The sequence below is a fragment of the Ursus americanus genome, chromosome 20 (assembly GCF_024610735.1).
Source record: "Ursus americanus isolate L20-20 chromosome 20, mUrsAme1.1.p, whole genome shotgun sequence".
Classification (NCBI taxonomy): Eukaryota; Metazoa; Chordata; class Mammalia; order Carnivora; family Ursidae; genus Ursus; species Ursus americanus.
The window spans coordinates 12,115,896-12,141,494 of NC_142146.1; the positions used below are offsets into that span (position 1 = coordinate 12,115,896).

The 25,599-nt window shown below is 57.5% G+C and overlaps 1 protein-coding gene across 1 annotated transcript in view; it reads left to right on the forward strand.

The window, feature by feature from the left end:
• Positions 1–1,016: 1,016 nt before the first annotated feature.
• The window catches only part of VIPR1 (vasoactive intestinal peptide receptor 1), a 31,959-nt gene continuing 7,376 nt past the window's right edge, over positions 1,017–25,599 (forward strand). The window contains exons 1-6 of the mRNA XM_045798148.2: positions 1,017–1,213; positions 11,637–11,748; positions 16,325–16,432; positions 22,400–22,506; positions 23,683–23,789; positions 24,207–24,339. Of these exons, the coding sequence (XP_045654104.2) occupies positions 1,136–1,213; positions 11,637–11,748; positions 16,325–16,432; positions 22,400–22,506; positions 23,683–23,789; positions 24,207–24,339 (645 nt within the window). The 5' untranslated portion in view covers positions 1,017–1,135. The remainder of the gene's footprint in view (positions 1,214–11,636; positions 11,749–16,324; positions 16,433–22,399; positions 22,507–23,682; positions 23,790–24,206; positions 24,340–25,599) is intronic.

Genomic DNA, 25,599 nt, shown 5'->3' on the forward strand with positions numbered 1-25,599 from the left:
CCTGAGGACGCGAAGTGGAGGCCGACCAGCTCAGTCTTGGAAGCGAGGCACCAGAGGCAGGCGGCCCGAGTCCAGGCCTTTCTCTGCACTTCAGTTTCCCGGCTGTAAAACAGGGAAGGCAGGAGGAGGAGGAAGTCTCTTGCTTCATTTTAGGTAGGTTGTGCAGCCTGGTCCTGAGCACCGGGGACAGATCTTCCCTCCCCGCGCGGGGGCGCTGGAGCTTCGGCCCAGCCTCCGTCGGGAGGTGCCGGGGCAGAGACGCGCGAGGGCGCGGACGTGCCATCCTCCCGAAAGCACACACCTCACTCTCTGGTCGTCAAGGGCCCGGGAGCATAGCCAGTGCCAAGCGCGCCCTGCCATGTCGCGTGGGCTCAGGGGTGGTACCGAGGAACCTAGAGTCGGGCCTCACTCGCGCTCTTGTTTCCCCTCGCTCGGCCTGTCGGGACAAGGGATGAGCTGGGGCGATTGAAAATGGATTAAACCACGTGCGCTACCTCCGGGTCGCTTACAACCTAGGACCCTACGCAGGACGCAGGACGCAGCCTGGGGGATAAAAAGTGACATGTCCTGTTTCGAAGTCAGGCCCGCCCTCACCAGTCCTCCGAGGCGCAGAAATGGAAATGGGGAGGCTGGCAGGGAGGCTTCCTGGAGGAGGTGGCTGTGAAGGTGGACGTGGAGAGCGTACTGGGGTGGGGCTGAGGGGGCGTGCGGGAGTGGGAGATGGCATCCTGGCGCTTGGAAACGTTGCGGGCTAAGCAGAGAGGGATGCGGCGTGTTGGGGTCTCGAGACTCCCGAGGATGCGGTCCGAAGGGGTGAAGACTTGTGAATGCCTAGTGACTGAGGACTGACGTGGGGGGATCCGCGGAGGGAGAGCAGGGACTCCCCACTGGCGGGAGAGCCCCCAGCCCCGCCCCACACCTGAGCGGCGGCCCCGCCTCTGCCGATCCATTGGCTAGACCCGCCGCCCGTCAGACGAGCCCCCGGGGCCCGCCTCCGGCACCCAGCTACGCGTTTTCGCGCTGGGGCCACCTCGACCGCGCCACTCTGCCGGGCTCCCTGCGGTCCACCGCGAGGTGCGCCGCCTGCCCGCCTACTCCCAGCTCCGGGCCGCCCGCCGCGGGTTCAGGGCGGACCATGCGCCGGACCAGCCCGCCGCCCGCCCACTGGCTCTGCGTGCTGGCCAGCGCCCTCGCCTGCGCCCTCGCCCCCGCGGTGAGTGCCCGCCGGGCAGCCCAGAGTCCCGGCCGCCGCGGGTGGGGTGGGGGCGGCGGGAGCCGGGCCGTCTGTGCGCACGTCTGTGTAAGGGGAATGAGGGGCACGGAGCGCTGGGTCTAGCCTCCCAGCTCAGCCTCTGACCGGATCTAGACCCGAGGGGTGGGGTCCTGATCGCTCCCGGTCCCTCCCAGCGCTGCTGAGAGCCCGCTCAGAGCGGCGATCTGGGACACCGGTGGAGGGGCGCCAGGAGAGAGGCGTGCTCCATAAACTTGCCTTAGGTGTAGTGGCTGCGTTGTGCGTGGGGCGGGGAAGTCAGTGGGTGCAGGGTCGGAGACTGTGGTCGGTTGAAATGGAAGTCCTGGTAAACGGTGGGTGGCAGAGAGGGAGTCTATGGGGGTCGTCGTTGTGTGCTGTGCCCGTCTGGAGGTAGCGGTGGGGCTTTGTGCGCTACGTGTAGGAGTGACGTTTCAGCAGCAGACCCAGCGCTGGGAAGGGGCTTTTGGGATAAGGTGGCTGACAGGCAGGCCCTTCCTGTGCCCTCCCAACTGAGCAGAGCTGAAAGGCAAGAGCCTGAAGTGGAAGGTGGTGGGCAGTGAGAGGTTGAGGGTGGTGCTTATGAGGAAGGGCCAGACATGTGCTTGGAGAAAGCTGAGCAAGGTGCACACAGCCAAGAAACCTTGGCGTCCTCTTCCTCCCTCTTCTACTTCATCCCCACATAGGTGTGTGTATGCCTTTGATGCATGTGTGCCCGCGAGCCCCCTGTGTGGCTGTGCCCTCGTGTGTGGCTGTGGGTGGCTCGCCTGCAGGGCAGATGCTGATTCAGGCAGGAGACGCATGGATCATCTCCCTCCAAGATAAGGGAAGACCTCAGGATTCATGGAATCCACCCAACCCTATTTTCCAGATGGGCAAAATAAGTCCCAAAGACACCTGTCCCCCACTAATCAGCCCTGGACTGGACTGAGGTTGATTTTCTGTCTCTCCCTACCCCAGGGCTTGAGGAATCTGGGGTTGTTGCTTAATCAGAGCCTAAAACCCAAGCGGGTCCCAGGGCTGACCCCAGCTCCAGGTTGGCTGGTGGGTGGGTAGAGTATGTTGATCACCTAGTCTCTTCTATCCCATGATTACCTCCCTTACCATCACCTCCACCAAAGCAGGAATCTCTGTGTTTCTGTCTAGCTAATGTCTTGACATCCTGGGGACAAGAAGCTCATTGCCTGTCCTGGGAGCAGAACTTCATAAAGTTGGTGGGAGCCTCCCCTCCTGCCGCTGAGAGGCATGAGACCCACCTCCTGAGCACTCAAAGCCTCACCCGCTTCTGGCCCTGAGGCCACAGCTCCACAGCTCTGGCACCACTCAGGGCCCCTCAGTGTCATGGAGCTTCCAGGCCTTACCCACAGCCTTCTGGCTCACCCCACTGGGCTCTGACCACCCCGATTCTCCTCGGATCAGCCACAGTTCTTGGGACCACGACTGGTACCCCATTCCCCAGCCTTGGAGGCTTCTCAGCCCATTGGCAGGGTGCTTTCAGCAGGGTCTCTTTCCTTCTCCACCACATCTGCCCCCACCTCCTGAGGCAGTCCAAGCCTGTCTCCTCCAATGCTTGCCCTCCCCTGTCTTTCCACATGATATTCATTTAACACTCTACTCCATCACCTCCTCCAGACAGCCTTCCCTGATTGCTCCAGCCCACTCAGCCCTTCCCACTCTGACCTCACCTTTCAGCCCTACCCACCTCCCAGCCTGGGCTTATCTGACCGTCCCACGGGATCAAGGGCTGAGGTCTGTCATCCTCGCTGTCCCCCACAGCCCCGTGCAGGGCTGGGCCTGCAGTGGGAGGAGAAAGGACTCACCCAGGACTGGGTGAGGGCAGCCTGGAATGAAGGAGTCCCCACATCCTTCTCCACTTCTCCCTCCTCCCCACCAGCTCCCACACTGAATGGACACCAGGCAATCCCGCTCCAGCCAGACTCAGGGTTGAGGGGGGCTGACGTTATCAGAGCTGTAAAATGGCAGCTGCAAAGTTCAGTGTAAAGGCCCAAGGCCTTATCATTCCTGTTTATGGTGCCCTGACCTCAGTCAGGAAAGGGGAAATCTCTGAACAGGGAAGCAAAAAAAGGAAAGAAAACCTCTAGTGTCTCAGAAGAGGAAGTCTGCCCCAAGGCCACCTGTCAGGCCTTCCACTGCCCCTACCCCCTGGACAGCCGGCACAGGGGCTCCTCACTGGTAGCAGAACTGCTCAGGGCAATGCCCAGGCCAGGGACAGGGGGAGGGGTGTCAGAGAATGAGCAGACCCAGGTCCTGCCCTGGAAAGATTCTTAGGCTGATCGGGGAGAGCAAAGCCAGTGGCCCAGGAGGAAGAACCCAGCACTGAGGCAAGGGTTGCTGAAAGGAGCAGTCAGGGAATGCTCCCTGGGGGAGGCAGGATAGTGCCGTAAAGACTTTGGCTTAATGGGCCAACCTTCCACCAGAAACTATAAAAGAGCCTCTGTTGGCAGGACCAGTGGGCCTGATCCCAGAAGGAGGAAGAAGCCCCCAGCTCCACCACACACCCCCTCCCCCTGCCAGAAGCTGGGATGGCCCAGGGGTTGTGAAAGGTTTGGCTCCTCCTAACTCCTCTCTGTGGCTGGCTGCTGGCCACCTGCTCCCAAAGGGCTCAGTCTGCCATAGGCATCCTGCCCTGGCCATCTGCTTTTAGCCTCTCCAGAGGCTGTCCACCGCTGGCCAGGCCCTCTTGGACCCCAGCAGACAACCTTGTGGGGTTTAGGAAACATGTAGCCATGGGGGTCAGGCCTCCTCCTCGAGCTGAGTGACAACCTCAGGCCCACGCAGGGATCCTAGGGGACCGTACTAGAAGAGTGACCTCCCCTCGAAAGTTTCCAGCCTCCCATCCTGGTGCCCTGAGTCTCAGCCCTCCCTGACATTTCTGGAGCCCATGAGACCTGGTCCTCACCTTCCTCTATGGCAATGGCCAGTTACCCTTGAGAACATGTTTGATCTCTGTGGAAGGGCCTCAGTTTCCTCATCACAAAAGGGACGGTGGGACTCTTGCGTCCCCCCCCACCCCACCCCCGGTGCAGGAGAAATGGGAAGAGAGGGCTGGGCTGGAGGCCATCTCCACCATGGGACTGGGGCACAGTCTCCCCCTGAGCCTCAGGACTCTGTGAAAGGGGCTTGGTCCTCCAGTCAGGACTTCCGCGAGACTTCAGGGAGGACCGAGTGCTATGTGACCTAGGATAAGCCATCTCTTCATTTGTTCCTCAGCTCGGGAGCCCTGGGGACAGGGGTGTCTTCATGAGATAGCCGGGCAATGTGGGGGTGAGGCTCCAGGCCGAGGTAGGTGATGGGTCATCTCAGGGAAGGCTGGAAGGTAGGCAACAGGCCTCCTCACACGGTGGGCAGCCTCAGTGGCAACCCAGCTTATGCCGAGCCTGCCACTTACAGGGACCCCTCGCTGTGGCCCATCTGGCCAGGAATGTGGGTATGGGGCCAGGGGATTAGATGAAGCCCTGTCCTTCTCTCTCGGACTTTACCGCTCAACCTCCCACACTCTGCCCTCCCCAGTTGGACTTCCCAACACAAATGTGTAATATGTGCAAAGTTGCTCACACACCTTAGAAGTAACAGAAACTTACTTACTTCAGAAGTAACAGAAACTTACTTACTTCAGAAGTAACAGAAACACCACTTCATCTCTCCACCACATTATGGGTTTTTTAAATTAACTTTTTAATGTGAGAAAATTTTTCAAACATATAAACGCGAGAGAGAATAATATAACAAGCTTGCAAATACCCAATCCTTGGGGTGATGTCAGCAAAACGGCGGTGTAGGAACATCCAGTGCTCGTCCCCTCCCAGTCCCTACGTTTGACTACCGATAATCTGTAACAATTAATATTTGCATCATTTCCCTTTTTTTGGCCGATGTATTTTAACATCAGTTACAGACATTATGACCTCGCAGCACACATTCTTTTAAGATGCAGCTCTAAAACCAAAGGACATTTTCCTATATCACCACGACACCACCACCACACCTAACGAGATGAACGGGCATTCCTCGACATCTTACGTTCAAATATCCCCCAGCAGCATCTGATCCAGCACCGCAAGCTGAGTGGTGATATTGGGGATTTGGGTCTGCCTGCAAGGATCCTTCTGGCCTGGGTTGCGATAAGCCTGTACAGCGAGCGGGTGGGTGGGTTAGCATCCAGCCCTTCCCTGGACAGGGCCCAGTCTTTATCTGTACCCCAGTTTCATGTGGCTCATGATGTGAGGGTCCCTATCTCTCAGGAAGTGCCTCCTGATATCTGAAAAACAAGTTCTTCCTGCACAGCCGGTCCTCAGAAGAGGGGAAGAGGTCACCAACCGACTCTGTATGGAAGCCTCTGCCAGCACTAGCTCTCGGCTGTCTGCAGGTGGCCCATCGCCCCGGGCACCGTGTGTGGAAACTGAGTCCTCTTTCCCCTGGAGTGCCCAGGATGGCTTTCAAGAGGCAAAGGATTTCAACCTGAGTCCCTGCTCTCCTGCTTCGCTGACCATTGCCCCCGTGATCCTCTACAAAGAATGCCCGAGAGGCTTCATGGCCTTAAGGACACCCCGCAGGGGGGGCCCTTAGATGGAGCCAGGCTTAACCCCAGACGGAACATCTTTAAGCTTGGATTCTAATAATGAGAGCCCTTGTCCTGGGACCACCCTGAGCTGTGGAAAGTTCTTTCTAGCCCCAAGCCGAAAGCTGCATCCCTGTGTCTCTTTGTCGTACTCCTGCCCACCGCCCTCTCCCCCCAGTTACCACCCGGAGTTCAGCCTCTCCCAGGAAGAAGTGTGATTGGCAAAATTTGGATATTAAGAAAGGGGAGGCTTCAGACTATTGGCAAAAGGATGTAAAAATACAGGAAGGGGGAAGAAATCGGATGGCAGTAGGGGATGAGGGAATGCCCGACTCGAGACTTCCCCTCTGGTGGGCACAGCAGCCGCGTGGCAGCCGGTGGGATCTTCAGACTGCCTGGCATTCTGCAGCACGTCCAGGCTGTGGCGAGGCCTGGGTCCAGATGCAGACGGCCATGACCGCTAACCTTTCTTGGCAGTCCCCTGGTGTTCTTGACATGTGCCCCTGGACACAGCCCTGGAAGTAGACGGTGCTGTCATTGTCCCCATTTTACAGATGAGGTGGGGAGACTTGCCCAAGGTCAGCCAGCCAGGAAGTGGCGGGCAGTCTGATTCTGGAACCTGTGGACTTAACTAGGCCCTGCCAGTTCACCAAGAGGGCTCGCTTCTCGCAAGGCAGCCAGAGCCTGCTGCGGGCTGCCCCAGGACTGTAGAGACATTTTTTAATTCGTAAAATGAACAAATCTGCAGTGACCGCTTGGGGAGTTGTCACACATGTGCACACCTGGGCAGCCACCACCGAGATCAAGCTAGCCCATGTTCCCGTCACCCCGGCTATCTCCCTTGTGCCCCTTCCCAACAGGATGAGGCCTTATTTCAACTTCTTGGAGTGCTCTCTGCGAAGCTGGGAGTGTGTTTCTCCTCTTTTCTGTGACCTCTGGATCCCACGATTTACTTCATCTTCCTGCGCCCCCCCCCTCCCTGCTGCCTCTGTCTCCTCCTCCTCTCCCCACTGCACCCTCTCCATCTCCTTACCAGCTCAAACACAAAAGCCAGAATGAAGGGCACAGCTTGGGAAGCTGGGCTGGGGTCCTGCACACCTTTGGCCACACTGCTTTCTCTCAGGGTCCTCAGTTTCCCCTTGTCACTGTGTTGCCCCATTATTTCAATGGGAGGGAGGCTCTAATAAATCATGGGATATGAGCTGGTGATGGGGGAGCCCGTAGTCTAACAGCCACAACTCCCAGCCTCTGCACCCTATCCCAGACCTCAGGGAACCCCACTTGGAGGAGATAGCAGGGCTTTCTCCCAAGCCCCTCATGGTGAGGATAGAGAGGAGGGACCCAAGTAAGCAGGCAGAATTAACGAGACTCAGTTAATCCCTGCCCCCAACCAAAGACTCAGGATTCTCCTGCCAACATCCAGTCCATCACCTCCCACATCCAGCCAGTACCGTGGCGGGGACGGAAGAGGACCCAGGTGCAAGGGAGGCTACCGACTTCCTCACTCTTGCCCGGGTCTCCTCTTCTGGGCTTAGGAACTCCTGTGATAGAGAAGGTGCTGGGGGCTTCATCTGGCCTGGAACTCCCACCTCAACCCACCCACAAGATCAGGTGACTTGAAGCTCATTGGAGCTCAGCCCAGCAGGGGAATTGGTGAGGGCTTGAGAGAAAGCCCTCCTTTCTCCTCTCCACGTGGGCCATCAGGACACAAGTCAGGAAATGTAAGCAGTAGTGGAAATAGGGAGGGCCTTGAATGCCAGTTTTGAAGTATGGGCTTCGACTCCTAGGCCCTGGGGAGCTTGGGTGGCAGGTGGTGGGGCTGAAAGCTAGTACACTGTTCCAGGCAGGAACTGATGAGGCCTGGTCCCTGCCTATGTCCCACAACTTGTCTCCTGATGCCTCAGGACCCCTTGCTGTAGCCACACCTTGTATTTGCAACCTTGTGTGTATTAGGTGTTTTCATACCTCCATGCTTCTGTACACACTGCTCCTACTTTCTGGAATGTTCTTACTCCACCTCTAATGGTCAAATTTACACCTCTTCAAAGACACACCTCTACTACCCATTCTCTATGAAGCCCAAACCCCAGCTATATCCCACCCTGGAACCCTTTCCTAGAATCAGTAGACTTGGCTGTATCTGGCTGGGAATTTTCCAGCTTAGTGTGTCTGGAGTCCAGAGGGATAATGAGGATGTTTAGCATAGGGAAATAAGTGGAAGAGGAAGTTCAAAGTCTGCCTGAATTCCTCAGTGATAAGGGCTACAGGGAGCTGCCCTGGCCCTGGCCCCCAAAGAGCAATGGCAGACCAGATGGCCCAAGGCAAGGTCATGGAGAGGGATTGATGCAGTCCAGACTAGTGGTCAGAGATGCAGGTCCCATCAAGGAATGTGCACTTGCTAGGGGATCTCAGGTCCCTCTTTGGGTCTCTCTTTCCTCTACCCTTTGGCAGGTGGGGTCTAACACTCAGCTAAACTTGGGTGAAGACAGAGCTCATCTTCCAAACTACCCTCACTTTATTCAGAGATAGCCCACACTGCCAGATTACCCCGGGGCCTCCTGCCCACCCACACACAAACTGCCCCTCAGGAAAGGCTTTGTGGCTATGCTGCTGGATGCGGTGGGCAGAGTTGGCTAGAGAAGTTGACCCAGTAGCCTTCCACTGTCAGAGAGTGGTAAGCAGAAGCTGCCAGGAACCCTATGATGCCCTTGGTGATTGAAAAAGGATTATCTCTTGGCAAACAGCATGGCCACAGCTCTGGCTTAAGAGGACCCAGCAAAGGGGTGCCTAGGTGGATCAGTTGGTTTCAGGTCTGTGATCTCAGGGTTGTGAGATCGAGCCCTGCGTTGGCTCCACCTTGGGCATGGAGGCTGCTTGAGATTCTCTCTCTCCCTCTCTCTCTGCCCCTCTCCCTGACTTGTGTACTCTCTCAAAAAAAAAAAAAAAAAAGAAGAAGAAAGAAAGAAAGAAAGAAAGAAAGAAAGAAAGAAAGAAGAAAGAAAGAAAGAAAGAAAGAAAGAAAGAAAGAAAGAAAGAAAGAAAGAAAGAAAAAGAAAAAAAGGACCCAGCAAATGAGGGCATCCACTGTCCTGTCCTCAGAGCACAAGTCTGGACTTTTTTGGTTACAGGGATAGAAAACTCAACTGACTCAAGCCATAAGAAAGATACTGACTCATGTTGCTGGAAACACGGCTACTTTCAGGCATGGCTGCATCGGTTAATGTCAGGAGGACCCAGTTTTTCTCCATCTCTTTATTCAGGCCTTACCTGTGTGGCCTTCAGCACTGTGTTCCACAGTAACACAGAAAGTAACAAGATGATAGCGGTAGTTCCAACCCCGGTACCCTTGGAGGTTTCCAGTCTAGTTGGAAAGACCAAATCTACTTGTCTAGTCACTTAATCCAAAGTCCCAGGAATGAGCATGCTGGCTCTGAACAGCCTGACTTGGACCGTGCGCCAGGCACTAAGGCCAGGAATGCTCGGTTGGGCTCAAGTCTGGTCATGCGTTCATCTTGTAGAAGACGGTTCATCAGAACCCCAAGAACTAGGAGCAGAGAAGGAGGTGGTTTCCCAGATAGAGATGAGGACATGGCATCAGAGGAGGGTAAAGGATTGTAGAGGGCAGCACCAACAGATGTCCACTACCATCTATTCCATGTTCGTGTTGTGGGGAGCGGGGAGAGGGGGGAGAATGGGCAGGAGACACAGGCAAGGCTGGGAGGGGGCCGGAAGGCAGAACAAACTGTGTTGCCGGAGGGCAGTAGGGGGAGAAGTGTGTTCCGGACAAGCAAGACAGACCGACGGTGGAACATGAGCCAGTCCCCGGGTTCTTCTTCCAGAAGTCACCTCTGGGGTCCTTTGGCCACCCTCTTCCCATGCTTGAGCAGCATGAGCCGGCCACAGATCCCTGAAGACAGAGCGTCTCTAGTGTTTCAGTCTGAGTAATGCTTTTGGGCAAGAAGGGAAGCATGTGACCCCAAAGAGGGAGCAGAGCACATTTCCTTCCAATCCCACGTATTTTCTTTGAACCAGTTATACGAATAACCATATCCTGCTCCACAATAGACCTGTGTTACTTTCCATGTGCCACGTTTTAAGTGATTTCCCAGCTCATGTTGTTACCTCCATTGGCTGATAAAGTTAACAGTCCAAGAGGGACCCCGGGTTCCCTGTGGGGCTTCCAGGCCCATGGCACATGGGCGGGTGAGGTCTGGGTGCTGGGAAGTCTGAGAGGCACCCTGGACCCTGAGGCCTTCCCTTGCACCTGGGCCAGGCCATCTGTGGCGCGTATGGGAAAGTTGGACACTGAGGCCCTCCGTGACAATGAGGCTCCACCAAGGCCTCCACAAGGGACAGGAGTGTTGAGTGGAAGGGACTCAGCTGTGAGGCATCGTGAGCCGGAGCTCTCCAGCTTCTGCTTGGACCCCCTTCCTCTGTAGCAGTGGAGAGCTCTCTGGCACCTGGGATACTTCTCCCCCTGTGGGGTCACCTGACTTAGAACGGTGGTCAAAGTTGCGCCTTTGGTTGCAGGCCAGAGGGAAGGACATGCTCTCCCCCATAGCCCCACTGCAACACACCTTTGAGTCAGCAGGGGAGGGGCTTGAGGCCTGTTTGAGGGAATGAGGACCTTGTCCCAGGGCAGGAGGGACAAATTGGAAGAGACACTGAGAGTATTTGATTCTGGAGCTGCATTGCCGAACTTTCTCCAACGGCCCTGCTGGGGAACTGTGTGGCATTCTCATCCCTGAGCAGGGAGTAGGAAACTGGTATGTGGTTGCCCAGAGGTGGCAGCCACTTCCCTAAAGCCAATGAGACCCACAGAAGTTTCTACCAGCTCAGTGATTCCTCCATGGAGGCCTTCACCTGCCCTTGCCCACCCAGTGGTTCCCAAGACCTGTTTTTTTCCTGGCCGTCGCTGGGCAGCCATCACCCGTACTCACATGTTGGCCCCAATGCCAGTGCCCGCCCACCCCCCACGCCAGCACGCAGGTCTGGTTCCATCCCTGATCCCTAGCTAGGGTGCAGGAAACGGGAGGTGGGAGGCGTGGGCCTTCCTGTCCCTTCTCCCCACTTCCCAGGGTCAGGGGCCGAGCAGAGGAGCTGTGGTGGGATGGCAAGCCATCCTAGAGGGGCCTCTCTTATTTCCTGAAACCTCCCCTCCTTCATTAGATCTGATACAGCTTGAATTGTTTAGAAGCTAAGAAGAAAGCAGGTGAGGTCTGGGCGAGGAGGGCCAGTGTCCCCTTCCCAGCCTCGTGACCCAGGAGACTGAGCACAGGCTCCCAGAATGGGAACAGAGCCTGGAAGCTGCAGCCAGACTCCTCGATTCCTCCCAGGCCTGGCTCCAGGGACCAAGTCCTCATAACCAGGTAGCACTAGCTGGGCCCCACTTATCCAGAGAGACTGAGGCAAGGCCCCAGGACTCCCAACCCAGACTGGAGGGTGGCCCAGTCCCGAGGGCCAGCTCTGGGCCCCATGGAGAGGCCGTCCAGCCTTCGTCCAGAGTAGTGCCATAGTGCACCCCCACCCCCCAAAAAGACCAAGTTATCGCTGCAGCACTATTGGAAGCCACCAGGAAGCCATGACAGGGCCCTCAAGGCAGACCCGGCTTTGGGGACAGCGGACAAGTGTTCTGGGTCCGATCCAGGTCCGGGTCGGGTTTTAGTCTGGGGTTGGGATTGGGGTTCCGTCTGGAACTTGAGTCAGTCAAGTGACAGGCCTTGTTGGGCCTCATGTTCCTGGAGTCTGTGGATGAGTGGTAGGCCGCTGATGAGGATGACGCGTCCCCTCCCTGTCTTTGTCCCCCAGGGTGGCCAGGCAACCAACCTGCAGTGGGAGGAGGAATGTTACCATCTGCGGATGATCGAGGTGCAACGCAAGAGGTGCCTGGAGGAAGCCCAGCTGGAGAACGACACAGCAGGTGAGGCCCAGCAGGAAGAGAGGGCCCCGGACCCCCGGGGAGCCCTGCTTCTCATCACAGTGTGCACCCAGATCCAGGCACATCCCTCCCACACGTGTCGGGTAGGGATGGCACCATGGAGAGGATGCTGGGAGAAGCTGGGGGACCAGAAGGCAGCAGGAAGCCCTAATAGCCCTCTCTGATCCCATCACCTGCCCCAGGTCGGGGAGTTCCCTGCTGTTAAGGAGAACACAGTAGGTTGGGGGTTCTGAGGCCCGGCTCCTTCCTCCCAAGCCCAGGCTCTACTCCAGAGGCGCCACATGCTCACCGGCCCCTGTGCACACACGAGTCCCTCCCCATCCCCGCCCACCTTCAGCAGGCCAGATGAACCATCAGCTCGCTCATGGTCCGGCTGATGAGACGAGTCACAGTCGAACTTAGAGGCTTAGCACATGGGGGCCCGGCAAATCCTCCTGGGGGGCCGTGGGAGAGCTCCAGCCTCGTGGTGTGAACGGTGGTGCCTCGGGCCAAGGCTGCCCCGCCTCCCAGAGCCGGCAGGACCATCCCATCCAACGACAGACAGCACCCTCTACTCCCCACTCCCCCCCCCCCGTGCCCCGCACTTGGCACAGCAGCCCCAGGGAGGAATGGGGGGAATGGGAGGAATTACAGAGAGCTTCCTTTGAAAGGTACCCTTGCGCCAGGTTCTGAAGGGTGGGCAGGACGTGGAGAAGCAGAGAGGCTGCCTAGGCAGACTGCTCATGAGGAGTGGGGGTGGGTATGGAGCTCGAGGCCCCCGAGGGTGGAGAAGGGCTGGAGCAGTTGGGTGCCTGTGTCTGCTCTGGGCCTCCCCACCAGGTCACCTCCCTGAGGCCAAACTTGCAGTTATGTAACAGCCTTGCTCAGGAGTAGGGAGCATCTTTACATCTCCCAGGCTCCCCAGTCTCCTGTCACCTCTCTGAGGCTGACAGTTATGCAACCCCTCTTTTTTGGCCCTGGTGCCCACAGTCTCTGCCTCCTGCACTGTAAGTGAGGGTATGTAGCCTCATAGAGGGCCTTTGCCTCCCCCAACTCTCAAGGGAGAACAGATCCCTGTCTCCTGGGGCCTTCAGACTAAGACCTGGGTGAGGGGTGGCCAGACCATCCACTGCCTATGCACCGCCCCCCACCGTCCAGGGCAGGGAGGCAGGAGACTCGGCAGACCGGCCTCGGCAGGCCCCCACCGTAGGATCTGGGACTGCAGGCAGCCCAGAGAGGCCCAGACCCCAGAATCTAGGCCCCACTGCAGTGCCTCCTAGGCCCCGAGGGCAAACCACCCTCGTGATCCCAATGAGGTCATTGCTGGCACAGGGCACCTGTCGGGTGCCAACATCCTGTCACCAGGAAGACGGCCTGGGATCCAGAGGAGGGCAAGTATGGGGCTGTGGGTAGTGAGTCTGCCTGTGACCTTGTGTGGGGCTCTGCGCACATTCATGCATATCCAGACGTGTGCTCTTGGCCCACGTTGTCTGGAGCTGCCTGTGCCTCTGGGGTCCGTAAAGCACCGTGTCAGACTCTGAGTGTGTCTGTGTGTCAGGGGCATGTGTCTCTGTAGGCCTGGATACGTCTGCCTGGTGCGCCGTGTCTCTCTGTGTGCTGGTTAGTGGAAGCATGTGTGCGTGTGTGTGAATATCTGCGGTATGCCCGCTCCTGTCTACGCATGTGTGTCTGTGACTTGCATGTGTCTCTCTGTGCCTTTGTTTGCTTGTGTCTGGTCTTTCTACGTCCAAGTAAGCACACATGTGTGTGTATTTGCATGTATGTCTGTCGTTCTTTGTGTCTGGGAGCGCGTGTCTGTGTATCTCTGTCAGTGTACACGTGGCCATAAAATGGCACAGCAGAAGCCCCCCGCCCTGCCCCACCACCTCCCACCCCAGGCTGCAAGCTTTCTTGCTTGCTGAGGTGGCAGTCCCCGGTGGTCACACATAGCCAGCCAGGGCCCTGCATCTCTGCAGGCCTGGGGACATGAGTGGTGGGGCCTGTGTGACCTCTCTGGGGTACGCACACAGAGACAGCAGGCTCTCCAGATCGCTAGCATTTTCTTGCCTGTCACTCCCTTCTCAACTTCCTGAGCCTGCTGCCTCCTCCAGGAAGCTTCCCTGACCGCATGCCCCCAATGGCCTTTCTTCCCTGGCTCCCCTGCCATGTTCTGGTGGTGTTGAGAGTCCTTGAGGTCACGTGCAGCCTCCCGAAGGGCAGTGCCCAGTCTCCCTCTCCCTGTGCCGCTTCTGGTGAAGCTGAGCTCAGGGCCGGGGACCCAGCTCCGAATCTGCTCTCTCATCCGTGCTGCAGCTGGAGAGCCAGAGAGCTGGAAGTCTGGCGGGGACCCAGACACAATAACTGGCCTACAAAACAAGGTGTGCCCAGCATTGTCAGAGGGCTAAACAGAGTCCAATGGAGCAAAATTCCTGCAAGAAATGGGCCCGGAGCCCTTCAGAACAGGAGGAGCACAAGAGATTTACTGGAGAGGGAGTGTAGGAACGCGTGAACAGGCTGCACCATTCACCAGCGACGTGAGCTTGGGCTAGTTACCTAATTGCTCCATGCCTCAGTTACTCATCTGTAAAATGGGAGAGTTAAGTAAGCTGTTTATTTAAAGAGGGTAGAACCGTGCCTCCCACGTACAAAGGCTACAAAAGTATTTGTTGGTATTGTTAACAGGGTCTCGAAGGGCTGGCAGGAGGTGCCTGGCCTGAGGGGCCCCTCCAGAGAGGCTGGCACAGGAGTGGAGGAGGGACTGGGAGCCAGAGGGAGGCTACAGAAGCCTCAAGACAGAGTGGACAGAAGTGGTTGGGGCCCCCAAGGAAGGGAGGCTGTGTTCTCTGGCCCAGCCCCACAGATCCAGGTGCTCTCAGCCTTCAGCCGCCCCTGCCACCTGGCCGCTGCAGCCCCAGAAGACGCCCCCTGCCCACAGCCAGCCCACTCCAGCACTCAGGGTCCCAGGGCTCCTCCCCACATGGGGACAGCCTTTCACCTCCTCTTCCCAGGCCCCCTTCTTGAGAACTTGTGAACCTTCGGACTTGGGCTGGGCTGGGCTGGGCCCAGCCGGCATTGACTTTGGCTTGGGGGTTGGGTTTCCTGAGAAAACCTGTCAGGGTTGCAAAGAAACAATGAACTCTCCCCCCAGGGAGGGGGATCCAGAGGAGTCCTAGTGCCTCACGGGCACCCAGACCCTGAACGGGCAGAATCATGCATCTGCCTATTGAAGCAGACTCCGAGGGATCCCGCTGTGCACCCTGCACCAGCCAGCCCTCGGGGCTCATCGGTTCGCAGCGGAAAACACAGCCTGCAGGGTGGGCTTTTCTCTCAACTCACCCCCTGAATGCCACCACCCCACAGCGCAAGTCACAGTTTGAGTTGGGGGCATACATGTTGCTATTTTAATTTTCTGAAGACTCCTCAAGACCTAGCTGAATTCCAATATACCCACCACCCCATCGTACCCAACACCTCCTTTTATGACAAATATTTGCTAATGTCTCCTTTACTATAAAATGAGATTTAGGACATGGGTATTCATTTTTAAAAAAAACGAAGTTCTGTTTGTAAAAGAAAAATAAAAAGGAAAGTGATTTATAATGAAATACTATGGACATATTCAGGCACAATCACACTGACAGATAAGAAGACATAGTCTGAAGGTTGTATCCATACTTGAACATTCTGGAAATGTGACAGGTAGGTTAATTCATACAGTGGTTGCTTCCCTGACTCAGGTTCACGGGCAGCGTTACTGGAGGTAATGTGATTTTCCAAAACCTTGAACAACTCTTAACAATATTCAACATACGGGATGCCTGGGTGGCTCAGTCGGTTAAGCGTCTGCCTTCGGCTCAGGTCAAGATCCCAGGACCCTGAGATCGAGCCCCGTATTGGGCTCCCTGCTTGGCGGGGAGCCTGCTTCTCCCTCTCCCTCTGCCTGCTGCTCTCCGTGCTTGTGCTCGCTCTCTCTCTGTCAAATAAATAAAATCTTAAAAAGAAAATAATGTTCAACACACAACAAAGCACAGTCTTCCCTCCCTTTACTCAGTTGCATTTCTGGAAAACTCCATGTATGTTAAAACTGTACAGTAAGTACCTTGTGTTAATATGTGAAATGAAGTAAGAGTCTAGGCTCTAGTCATTACAAGAGGTTTTCAGCTACACAAATGCCCAGGGGCTCATCTGAAAGTCTTGCAGAATACTGCACAATTCATTATTGTGCAACCCCTTGCAGGATGTCTGCCTGGCATCCCTGGCACCTGCCCATCAAATGCTGGGTGCGATCCCCAATCTCTGCAACAAACAAAACCCCCACCACTCTTCAAAACACCCCCAGGGGGCGCTCCATCCCTCACTGAGGACAATGGAGCTGTAGCCCTGCCACCTCCTCCCTGCTGCCCATCCAGACGGGCCCTTTGTTGCCTGGGCAGGGTGATGCCAGCCCTCTCACACTGGAGGTTCCTCCAGGTGAGACCCTGGAGGAGGAAGAAGAATGGGGACCTGTGGGCTCAGGCCCCAAGGCTGGAGGAACCCGGTGACTGTGCTGACCTGTGTGTCCTCTGCCTTCACCCCTCAGGCTGCGGCAAGATGTGGGACAACCTCACCTGCTGGCCAGCCACCCCTCCGGGCGAGGTGGTCGTCTTGGCCTGCCCCCTCATCTTTAACCTCCTTTCCCCAACTCAAGGTAAGAGCCCTGGGTTGAAGCCAGGGAGCTGGGGCAGCACAAGAGGTGCCAGCCGGGGTGGGTGCTCACCTGTCTTGGAAGTGAGAAGGCAAAGGACGGCGGTCAAAGGGGCTCAAGCAATCGGTGGGTAGCTTTCTGGGAAGAGGGTGTGCTGGTACTAGGCCTTTGAAAGATTCACAGGATTTGATTAGCTCTTCACATAAAAGATAAGCACGTGGGAAGGGCTCACTAAATATTTGTTCAGCAATTGATAACCGATTGACTGACAGATGCATGACTAAATTATGGCTCCCATGTTCCCGTTGCCTGGTCGTGATCGTCTTTCACTGCCCGGAGCCGATGACCTTTTGGGCTTTGCTTACACACCTTGTCATGTTCTGCTTTGACGAAAGAAAAGGAGCCTCTTTAGGACCTGGGCTTTCTTGCTAGTGACTAGCTAAAGAAGCTTCCAGCATATGTTCAGCCATTCTTTCATTCAGGGAATGTTTATTAAACATCTACTAGTATGACAGGCATGGGCCAGACAAATACAGTGTGGGGAGCGTTAGAACGGCCATGCTGTCGGCCTGCAGGGACCTAACGCTCTAGTTAAAGGGACATTGAGCACGGAAACAAACACATGTCGTAAACGGTAAGGAGTGCTGGGAGAGGGAAGGGGGTGAGGCACAACGTTAGGGCAGGTGTTCGTGGGGGGGGATGACACTTCAGCTGCTGTCTGAAGACCTGGAGGTGGGAAAGATCCTGGGGGTGGGCACGGAGAGGGAGAATGAGCAACCCACAGGGTGGACACTAAGGAAATGCAGTGGAGGTCCCGGGGTGAGCAGACAGAGCTCAGGGGAGGGAGGACAGGAAAAGACGGGCAGCAGAGGCCATCCTGGCCCTGAGGACTGACTGAGGACTGGGACTTTTTCCTAAGCTCACTGAGAAGCTACTGGGGGTGTTAAGCCAGGAACTGACATAGTCCAACTTAGGTTTAGGATTTTAACCGACAATGCGGATTTCCATGAAAAGAAAGGATTCTGGGGAGTGCAATGGGAAGACACAGTCACAAGGCAGGTGAGAAGTGGTAATGGTTTGGACTTAGAGCATGGTGGAGGAGAGAAGTGGGGAGCTTACCTATGAAGGGTGTGTGGGACTCACGGCAGGGAAGGAGGGATCCAGCATGCCCCCCTCGGGGCTAGGTTTGATGAGCTGGGAGACTCCTTAAAGACTAAGAGAGGCGCAGGTCTAGAGTGGAGAGGACCCTAGGGAGGAGCAGGTGTGGAGGGGGGACGACCCAAGAGGGGAGCAGGTCTGGGGGGGGAGGATCCAAGAGGGGAGCAGGTCTGGAGGGGGGAGGAGCTGAGAGAGCAGCAGGTCTAGAGTGGAGAGGACCCAAGGGAGAAGCAGGTATGGAGGGGGGAGGACCCAAGGGAGAAGCAGGTGTGGAGGGGGGAGGTCCTGAGGGAGAAGCAGGTCTAGAGGGGGGAGGACCCGAGGGAGAAGCAGGTGTGGGGGGGGAAGGATTAAGAGGAGCAGGACCTAGATAAGAATTCAGAGGCTGAGCAGAAAGACTCTTGGGCATGTCGTATTCCAGGTGGCCTTTCCATCCCTGGACCTGTTTCTCTGTAAAATGGGGACAGGAGGTGGGCCACAGGGACTCTCTGGAGCAGGCTGGCCTTGCCCCCCCCCCCCCAGTGCTCAGTGCTGTGACCTCAGCAGTGAGGGAGAGATGTCGGTGCCCTCCCTGAGGAATCTGGGAGCCATGAGAAACATGCCGAATTCCAGGCCAGCTCCCACCCAGCCCAGCTCTCCAGGGGAACCCGGCACCTCGGCAGGTGGGCGATGAACTCCTCTGGCAGCTCTCGTGCGTCCAGTCCGCAGAGCCTGGCAACCAGCCTTCTCTCAGATCCCTGGAAGTGCCTGCTACTTGTGTTCCTCCCTGACACTCCGCTAATTGCATTCCTCCTGATGGCTTTTCCTTCTGTCCCTGCTGGAATTGTCAAGGCAGCTCCTTCACTTAAGAACCTGGACCGCAGCCCACCATCTGGCTAACCCCGAGGCTGCCAGCCTCACCGGGGCCCACATGGTGCCTTCGTGCAGATGAGAAGAAGGCAGCCTCCCTCAGGCAGAGGCAGCCTCTCACCAGAACCCACCTAATGACAAATTGAATAGGAGGTAGACTGTAGCCCCATCATTTATCAGCCAGTTGCCCTTGTGCAGTGAACAACCTGCACAGCTACACCTGGTGGCCTTAGCCTCTGAAAATGGAGAGAAGTAGGAGACCAGGTTAGGGGCTGAAAATGGAAGGGAAAGAGGGCTCGTTTTCCTGGGAGGAAGGGGTGAGGCGGTGACCTTAAACTCCAAAGAGGGAGGTTTGCGAGAAGGCAAGAGTAGAGCAGGGACAATGCCAACCCCAACTCTCGCCCCTTTGGGTAATAGGACTGGGGAAGGAGTGTCCTCCCTGGAAGCATTAGAAGGGACGTAGTTCTACAGGGAAAGCTGAAGACACCTAAAGAGGATAAAGACTGTAGAGTGGGAAAGAAGTCATCTCCCTGGGTAAAAACCCCGGGGGAGGAGTGTTGGCCAGGCAAGAGACTGCTCACCAAGGCACCAAAACGTTCCTGGGGGCCTTCCATTCCCGGTCTGCATGTCTCTCATCTGTGGTGTTTTTACCCTGAAATATTTGTAAAGACATTTTTTAAGAGCGACAACTAGGATCGCTGCTTTGGTTGAGAAGACTCCACACGGGCTACGTGACTGTGGGGTCTGCGGGGTCTGTGGGACGCCTCCCCGCCCCACCCTACCCCCTGCATCAGGAGACCTTAGAGAAGAAAGTCCTGACACGGGCCTGAGACCTGAGACGCCTGAGACGTTTGCCCTGGCTCCCTGGGACGGGACACCACTGACAGGATTTCAGCCCGAGAGCGCCATGGGCAGATCGCGCTTTGAGAACACTCTCCTCGGCTATCTCAGGGTGGGAGCGGGTTGGAGGGGACAGGAAAGTGGGGAGGGCCATCAGGATGGTGGTGGCCATGAGGAAGGGAGGCTGGGATGGGATTGGCGACTGATGGGGGAGGGGAGAGAGGGCGGAGGGGGGGCAGGAGGAAGAAGCAATTCTGCCATTTCTACCTCCAGTCACTGAGCTGTGCTTTTCTCATGGAGAGGCTGGGGAGGAGTGGAGGGGAGGCGATGACTTCTTTGTGTGACACGATGAGCTGCCAGAGACTGGGAGATTGTGGGGTTAAAGTCCCTAGCCCCTCCCTCTCGCCGTCAGTATTCCCCTCTACACACACAAGTTCTCCTGGTTCCCAGGCCCAGGCTGGAGAAAGACTTTGGACTGCTTCTTGGGGTCTCATGGTGGCCACCTTTGTGATCTCTCTTCAAGAACGGTTCCCTTTGAGACCTGGGTCACCATCCCAAGGCTCTACAAAGAGGCCACCCAGCCCTGAAGTTGACCCATTATCCACTCCCTACACCCCACCCTCGATATCTGGGGCAGCTAGGCTTCCAGGAGACAGGGTGCCCCTTCAGCCAGTCCGGGAGCCCAGAAAGATGTGGAGTCAGGCTAACCCATGTCTGTATCCCAAGCCTGCTGCCTCCTTGCTGTGTGACAATAGGCAGGTCACCCGACCTCTCTCGGCCTTTACATCCCCCTCCTTGGGTGGAACTCATAGTAACTCCCAATGGCCAGCCTTAACACAGTCCCATTTGCTGCCCCCCCACCCCTGCGGTGTGGATGCTGATGGGTCACCTAATTCATGATGGTACCAGGTGCCTGCTATGTCACAGGCCTGGCCTCACCGAGCCCTGGTCCTTCTGGCCAGTGAGGAGCTCAAAACTTGAGGCATTGATGTCCCAACCTCAAGGCTGGCTGATTTGGCCTTGTCGCCTTTTTTGACTTGCCCCAGGCCCCAGGCTGGTGAGGGAAGTCTGCCCAAGAATTGGATCCTGGGAGGGGCCCGCGGTGAGCTCCTGAGCTCTGGGGCTGAGGCAGGCCTGCGGTTTACTGAGGGCCTGGTTGAAGGCGGGGGATAGGAGTTGCTAAGGGCTGAGTGAGGACTTCTCTCTTGCACTGGGAGCCTCTTGCAGCAAGCGGTTGGAAGGCTGGCACAGAAAAGGGCTGCCAAGTCAGGAACTGGCCCAGCCCGACGCCTCTGCCTCAGCCAAGTCCCTCCTGCTGGCTCCAGGACCTCACAGTGGCAAGAGAGCCAGGCCCGGCTACTCCTCCCTGGCTGTCCCTCAGTTCCTCAGCCATTAAGTAGGGTGGGAAGAACGTCTTTCAAAGGGCGGCCAGGAGGATTTACGGAAATAGCGGACAGGGCATCTCCCGGTCCAGTGTATTCCAAGCGGTGTTCAGAAATATTAAATGCACATGCATGGTGACCCTCCCCGAGCTCTCAGGACAGCTCGACTCCTCCTACAGCTCTGTGCCCAGACACCTGAAACAAGTCCGCAGGTCCCCTCAGTGCAGGCGGGGGCAAGGCTACCTGGGACGACTCTGGGGATCACACGTGCTGTCTGTCACCTCTCCTCTCCATGTGGCCTGGGGCAAGGGACCAACCTCTGGGAGCCTGGCTTCTCAAGTGTGAAATGGAATTCTTTTCCTCACCCCTGGGAGGGTTGAGGGGATCCAGTAAGGTGCTGGGGCTCAAGTGCTCTGTCCAGTAGTGGCAGACGAAGGTTCTCCAAACTTGTCATTGTGCTGGAGCTGCTGGTGACGGCGCTGGTCACAGCGATGGTACCAGTGATGGTGACGATAGCGGTTATGGCACTGGTGGTGGTGGTGCCAGTGACAGCGATGGTACCAGTGGTGGTGACGATGGTGACCCCAGTGATGATAGTGGCCGGGGTGCTAGTGAGGAAGGAGCTACAGGGCAAGGACATTAGGACCCAACTTCTTTCTCTGCTCTTCCTCATCTCCTCACCTCATCATACTCTCCCTCCTCCTCCATGCCTTTACCTCCTGCCATACCCCCTCCTGCCCCTTTTCCTCCCTCCTGTCCTCCTTCTCCTGCTCTTTTCCTCCCCCTCGTTCTCCTCCTCTTCCCCCTCCCTCCCACCCCAACAAGCTAGCTTTCTCTTGGATTCAGACCCGGGTGCCTCTTTCCTGAGTCCTGGGATCTTCTCTGGCTCCCCCATTTTCTCTTCGACCCCTCCCCAGGGCTAGAGAGCAGGCAGTCACAAGGGTAGCCCTCCTGCCACAGGCTCCCTTCGTGGGCTCTGCCCCTTTGCTTCAGCTTCAGGCCTCTGAGGCCAGTGGGGGAGGCCACTGCCCTGGAGCCCCAGCCGCAGCAAAGGGTAGCCCCGAGATCCTGCAGGGCTGTGCTGCTTGCTCCCCCCTCACACACCCCTTTCCCTGGGCAGGCTCCCCAGCCAGGACTCCCTGCTTCTGCATTTATGAGGATTTCAGACCTGCGCCCTTATCAGGCGTCCTCCATCCTGCCTCACCTTTGGTCCCTCTCCAGGGGCACGTCTGAGCCACACCGGGTGTGGGAGGAAAGCAGGCCCATTGGCCCAGGCAGGCTGACCCAGGAGGAGCCCCTCGGCCCAGCCAGAGGGCTGCTGTCTGTACCCACAGGGCAGAGCAACCCTCTGCCACACCAGCACCTGTGGCCCTGTGACAAGGGTGAACACTCAGCTCACGACGAGGGTCACGGGTCATTCTGTATCAAGAGCCCAGGCTGTGACAAGGGTCGCTTTATTTATCTTGCATCGGGGGTCAGTTTCAGACATGACAAGGGGCAGGGCTGAGCCCAGGAAGGTCTGCTCTGACTGTCACTCGTGTTGGAGGGTCCCCCTGGCAGCCCTGGGGGAGAATTTCCCCACCCCAAGTGCCCCGTGATGCCCCGGGGTCTAGGGCAGGGCCACAACCGGGGGTGGCAGGGATAAGGTGAGCTCAGAGGCAGCCAGGACCCATGCCTCCTGCATGGACTCACCCTGCCCCCGGCCTCAATCTCTCTCCTCTCCGCCCCGCCCTCCACCCAGGCCGCAACGTGAGCCGTAGCTGCGCCAGCGAGGGCTGGACGGACCTGGAGCCTGGCCCCTACCCCGTTGCCTGTGGCTGGGATGACAAGGCGTCAGATTTGGACCAGGTGGGCCTCAGTGCACCCCTGCCCCCCCCCCCCCCCGAGTGCCTCGGCCTGCAAGGCTCCTTCCACTCTCTCCCAGCAAGGCGTAAGGTTGCTGTCTGTGTGGAAGCCAGGACTCACGGGGTCTGCGCTCCCCAAGCCTCCTCCCTCAGCAGACCTGCACCTCCAGGGGCTCATCCGCCTGTCTCTCCCTGACCAGGAACAGGAAGGGGACTTTCACGAGGATGACACACAGCAGCAAAAGCTGAAGCAGCCTCGCCCAGTGGGGCTACCCCACCACCTCGTGGGAGCCTTTCTCCAGCTCTAGAGGGGGCAGGGCAGGCAGGCCTCATCTTCCCATCTCACGCAGAGGGGAAACTGGGCGGCAGGTCCTGGAAGGAACCACCCTCAGATACCCAGCAGCCAGCCAGGGACAGGAACAGGGACAGGACTGTGGTCCTGAGGCCCGGGACTCTCAGAGGCCCCGGAGCGTGTGAAGAAGTACTCGCTATTTGGATGTGGGCCTGGAGCCAGGTAGGGGTTCTGATAGGGAGTCCTCAGCTAGGAGCCCCTCACTGCTTTAGTGTGGGAACCCAGGTGTGTACAGGGGTCTGTCTGCTGTGACATCTGTCCCACCCCCAGACACTCTTCTCAGAGCTTTCACTCCGCGCACGAGGGCAACTTCCTCAGAGGCCTTCAAAGCCCACCAGGTCCTCAGGCGGGATCTAAATCCCCTAAATCCCACTTGACCACTTGCCTGGACTCCAGCAGGGGTGGGTCGCGGAGAGCAAGAAGGGACTGGCTCAGTGACCGAGGCTCTGCATGTGTATCCATGGGGAGGGCACTGGGAGGCATCCAGCAAGAAGCTCTTGGATTCCAGCTTCATCCTGCCACCCCCGAAAGGCCAGATTGCCCTCATCCTGCTGCCCGCTGCCTCTGAGAGCCCACAGTGGCCAGTTACCCTCAGTGTCTCTGGTACCCCGATTCCCTGCGTGCCTCTCTTGCTGCACAGTGCGAGGGCCTCATACGGAGTCTCAAGGGCGAGAGCATTGGGCCGCTGGGAGGCCGAGCCCTGGGCCCCTTCATCTGCCAAGGCAGGGATGGGAGGCAGGGCGCATAGGGCACGTGCCCCTGCTGGCACCCCCTAGGTGAGCCCACCCCACCTCCACCTAAGATCCCCCCTCCCCCTCCCCTCTGTAGCAACAGCGGTCAATGTTCTACAGTTCCGTGAAGACTGGCTACACCATTGGCCACAGCCTGTCCCTTGCTGCCCTTCTGGTTGCCACGGCCATCTTGAGCCTGTTCAGGTGAGGTCTAGCCCCAGCAACAAGCCTCAAAGCAGACCCAGCCAGGTCACTCCTCTGCTCGAGCCCAGCCTGGCGCAGTCATGCTCCGGCCCCCTCCCACCACCCAGGCAGCACACGCAGTCCCTGTCTTTGTCCCCCTGCCAGGCCGACCTCCCCGGGAGACAGCCAGCTGCTCAGAGCCTAGTCCCCACAGGATGGTGCTGACCCTGGGGATAGGGCACCAGAGGGTGGGGCTGGCCCCAGAGGCGGAGACACTGGGAGGCCAGGCTGCACCGGGGCTGGGGTCCCTGGGGGCGGGGCCTGCACTTGGAGGCCACGTGCTGCCCCTGCCTTCCTCTCTCAGGGAACACTGGACAGTGTGGTGGGGGTGGGGCTCCGAGGCCCCTGCCGCCTCCCAGCTCTGCCCACCTTGCACAGGAAGCTCCACTGCACCCGGAACTACATCCATATGCACCTCTTCATCTCCTTCATCCTGAGGGCCGCCTCTGTCTTCATCAAAGACTTGACCCTCTTCGACAGCGAGGAGTCGGACCATTGCACCAAGGGCTCGGTGAGAACCCTGCCCAGGCCCACCTCGCTCTCCCTCTTAACCTTCACCTCACACCTGAAGCCCTCTTCTCCTGCTTTCTCCCCCTTTCCTCTCTCCTTCCTCTTCTCTCTCTCTCCAAGGATGGCCAAACCCCCATCTCCTCCTTCCTCTTCTCTCTCTCTCCAAGGATGGCCAAACCCCTATCTCCTCCTCCCTCCTCTCTCTCTCTCCAAGGATGGCCAACTCCCCATCTGCCCCCATCTGCAGCTCCTTGAATCCCACTCCCCTCCCAGAAACAGGAGATGGTACTCAGCTGCCTGGAAGCTCACAGACCTGCCCGCGCCTGTGACAAATGCCTCTCCTTGGTTGGAAATGTGACATTTTATGGCCAGAGTCCACAGCCCCCCGTCCCACCACTGTTGCTGACTTCCCAAGTGAACTTCGGGAACTCCCTGCCTCGGTTTCCCCATCTTGCAAGGACTTCCTAGTTTCCTTCTTATGCCCCCCCACTACCACCTGGAGTCAGTTCAAACACACAGCCCTTCTCTTCCCTTCTTCCCCTGTGATCTGCCCTGTTCTGGGCCTTCCTCAGGAAGGGAAGTTAAGAGAGTGTCTAAGGAATTCCTTGACCATCACTAAGGGGTCCATCTCCAAATGATCGTGAGCACTGGGCCCCCTCTCTGAGTGCCCCAGATCTAAGACAGAGAGCTGAAGACCAGCCCTGGCTCCCACCCATTCCTATGGCCAGTGACTCAATGCTTCATGAGGGACCTCAGAGGCAGTGCATTATTTCGGGGGTCAGCAATACCTTCTCCCCAGAGAATGAACCCATGATGGTGGAATCTCAGGCATCTTGACAAGAGGGAGGGAAAACCCCGGGTGGCCACCCTGGCCAACCCCAGAGCTCCTCAGAGGATCCCACCAGGAGCTGGGACCTCTGAGCCGCAGAGTTTGGGAGGCCAGGAGGCCTCCAGCACATTTGTTAAGGATAATTGTGGAGACTGGCTTCCCAGTTCATTAGCAACTATCTGAAGCTTTTCTAGGGCAAGAAGCACAGATAATTGTCATGTTAAAGAGATGAGCTATTCTAGTTGTAAAGCGAGTGGGTGAGAATGGGGGACACCGCCCACCTGTAGCTGGCAGGACTGGAGTGCCACCTGAGGAAGGAGCTTGCAGCCAGGGGGACAGGAGAGCAAGCTGCTCTCTGAGGATGTCTTAAAGCCAAGGGCACAGGAAGGGTGGGAGCCTGTGTTCCAGGGAGGAGTGGAATCTAGAGGGCTT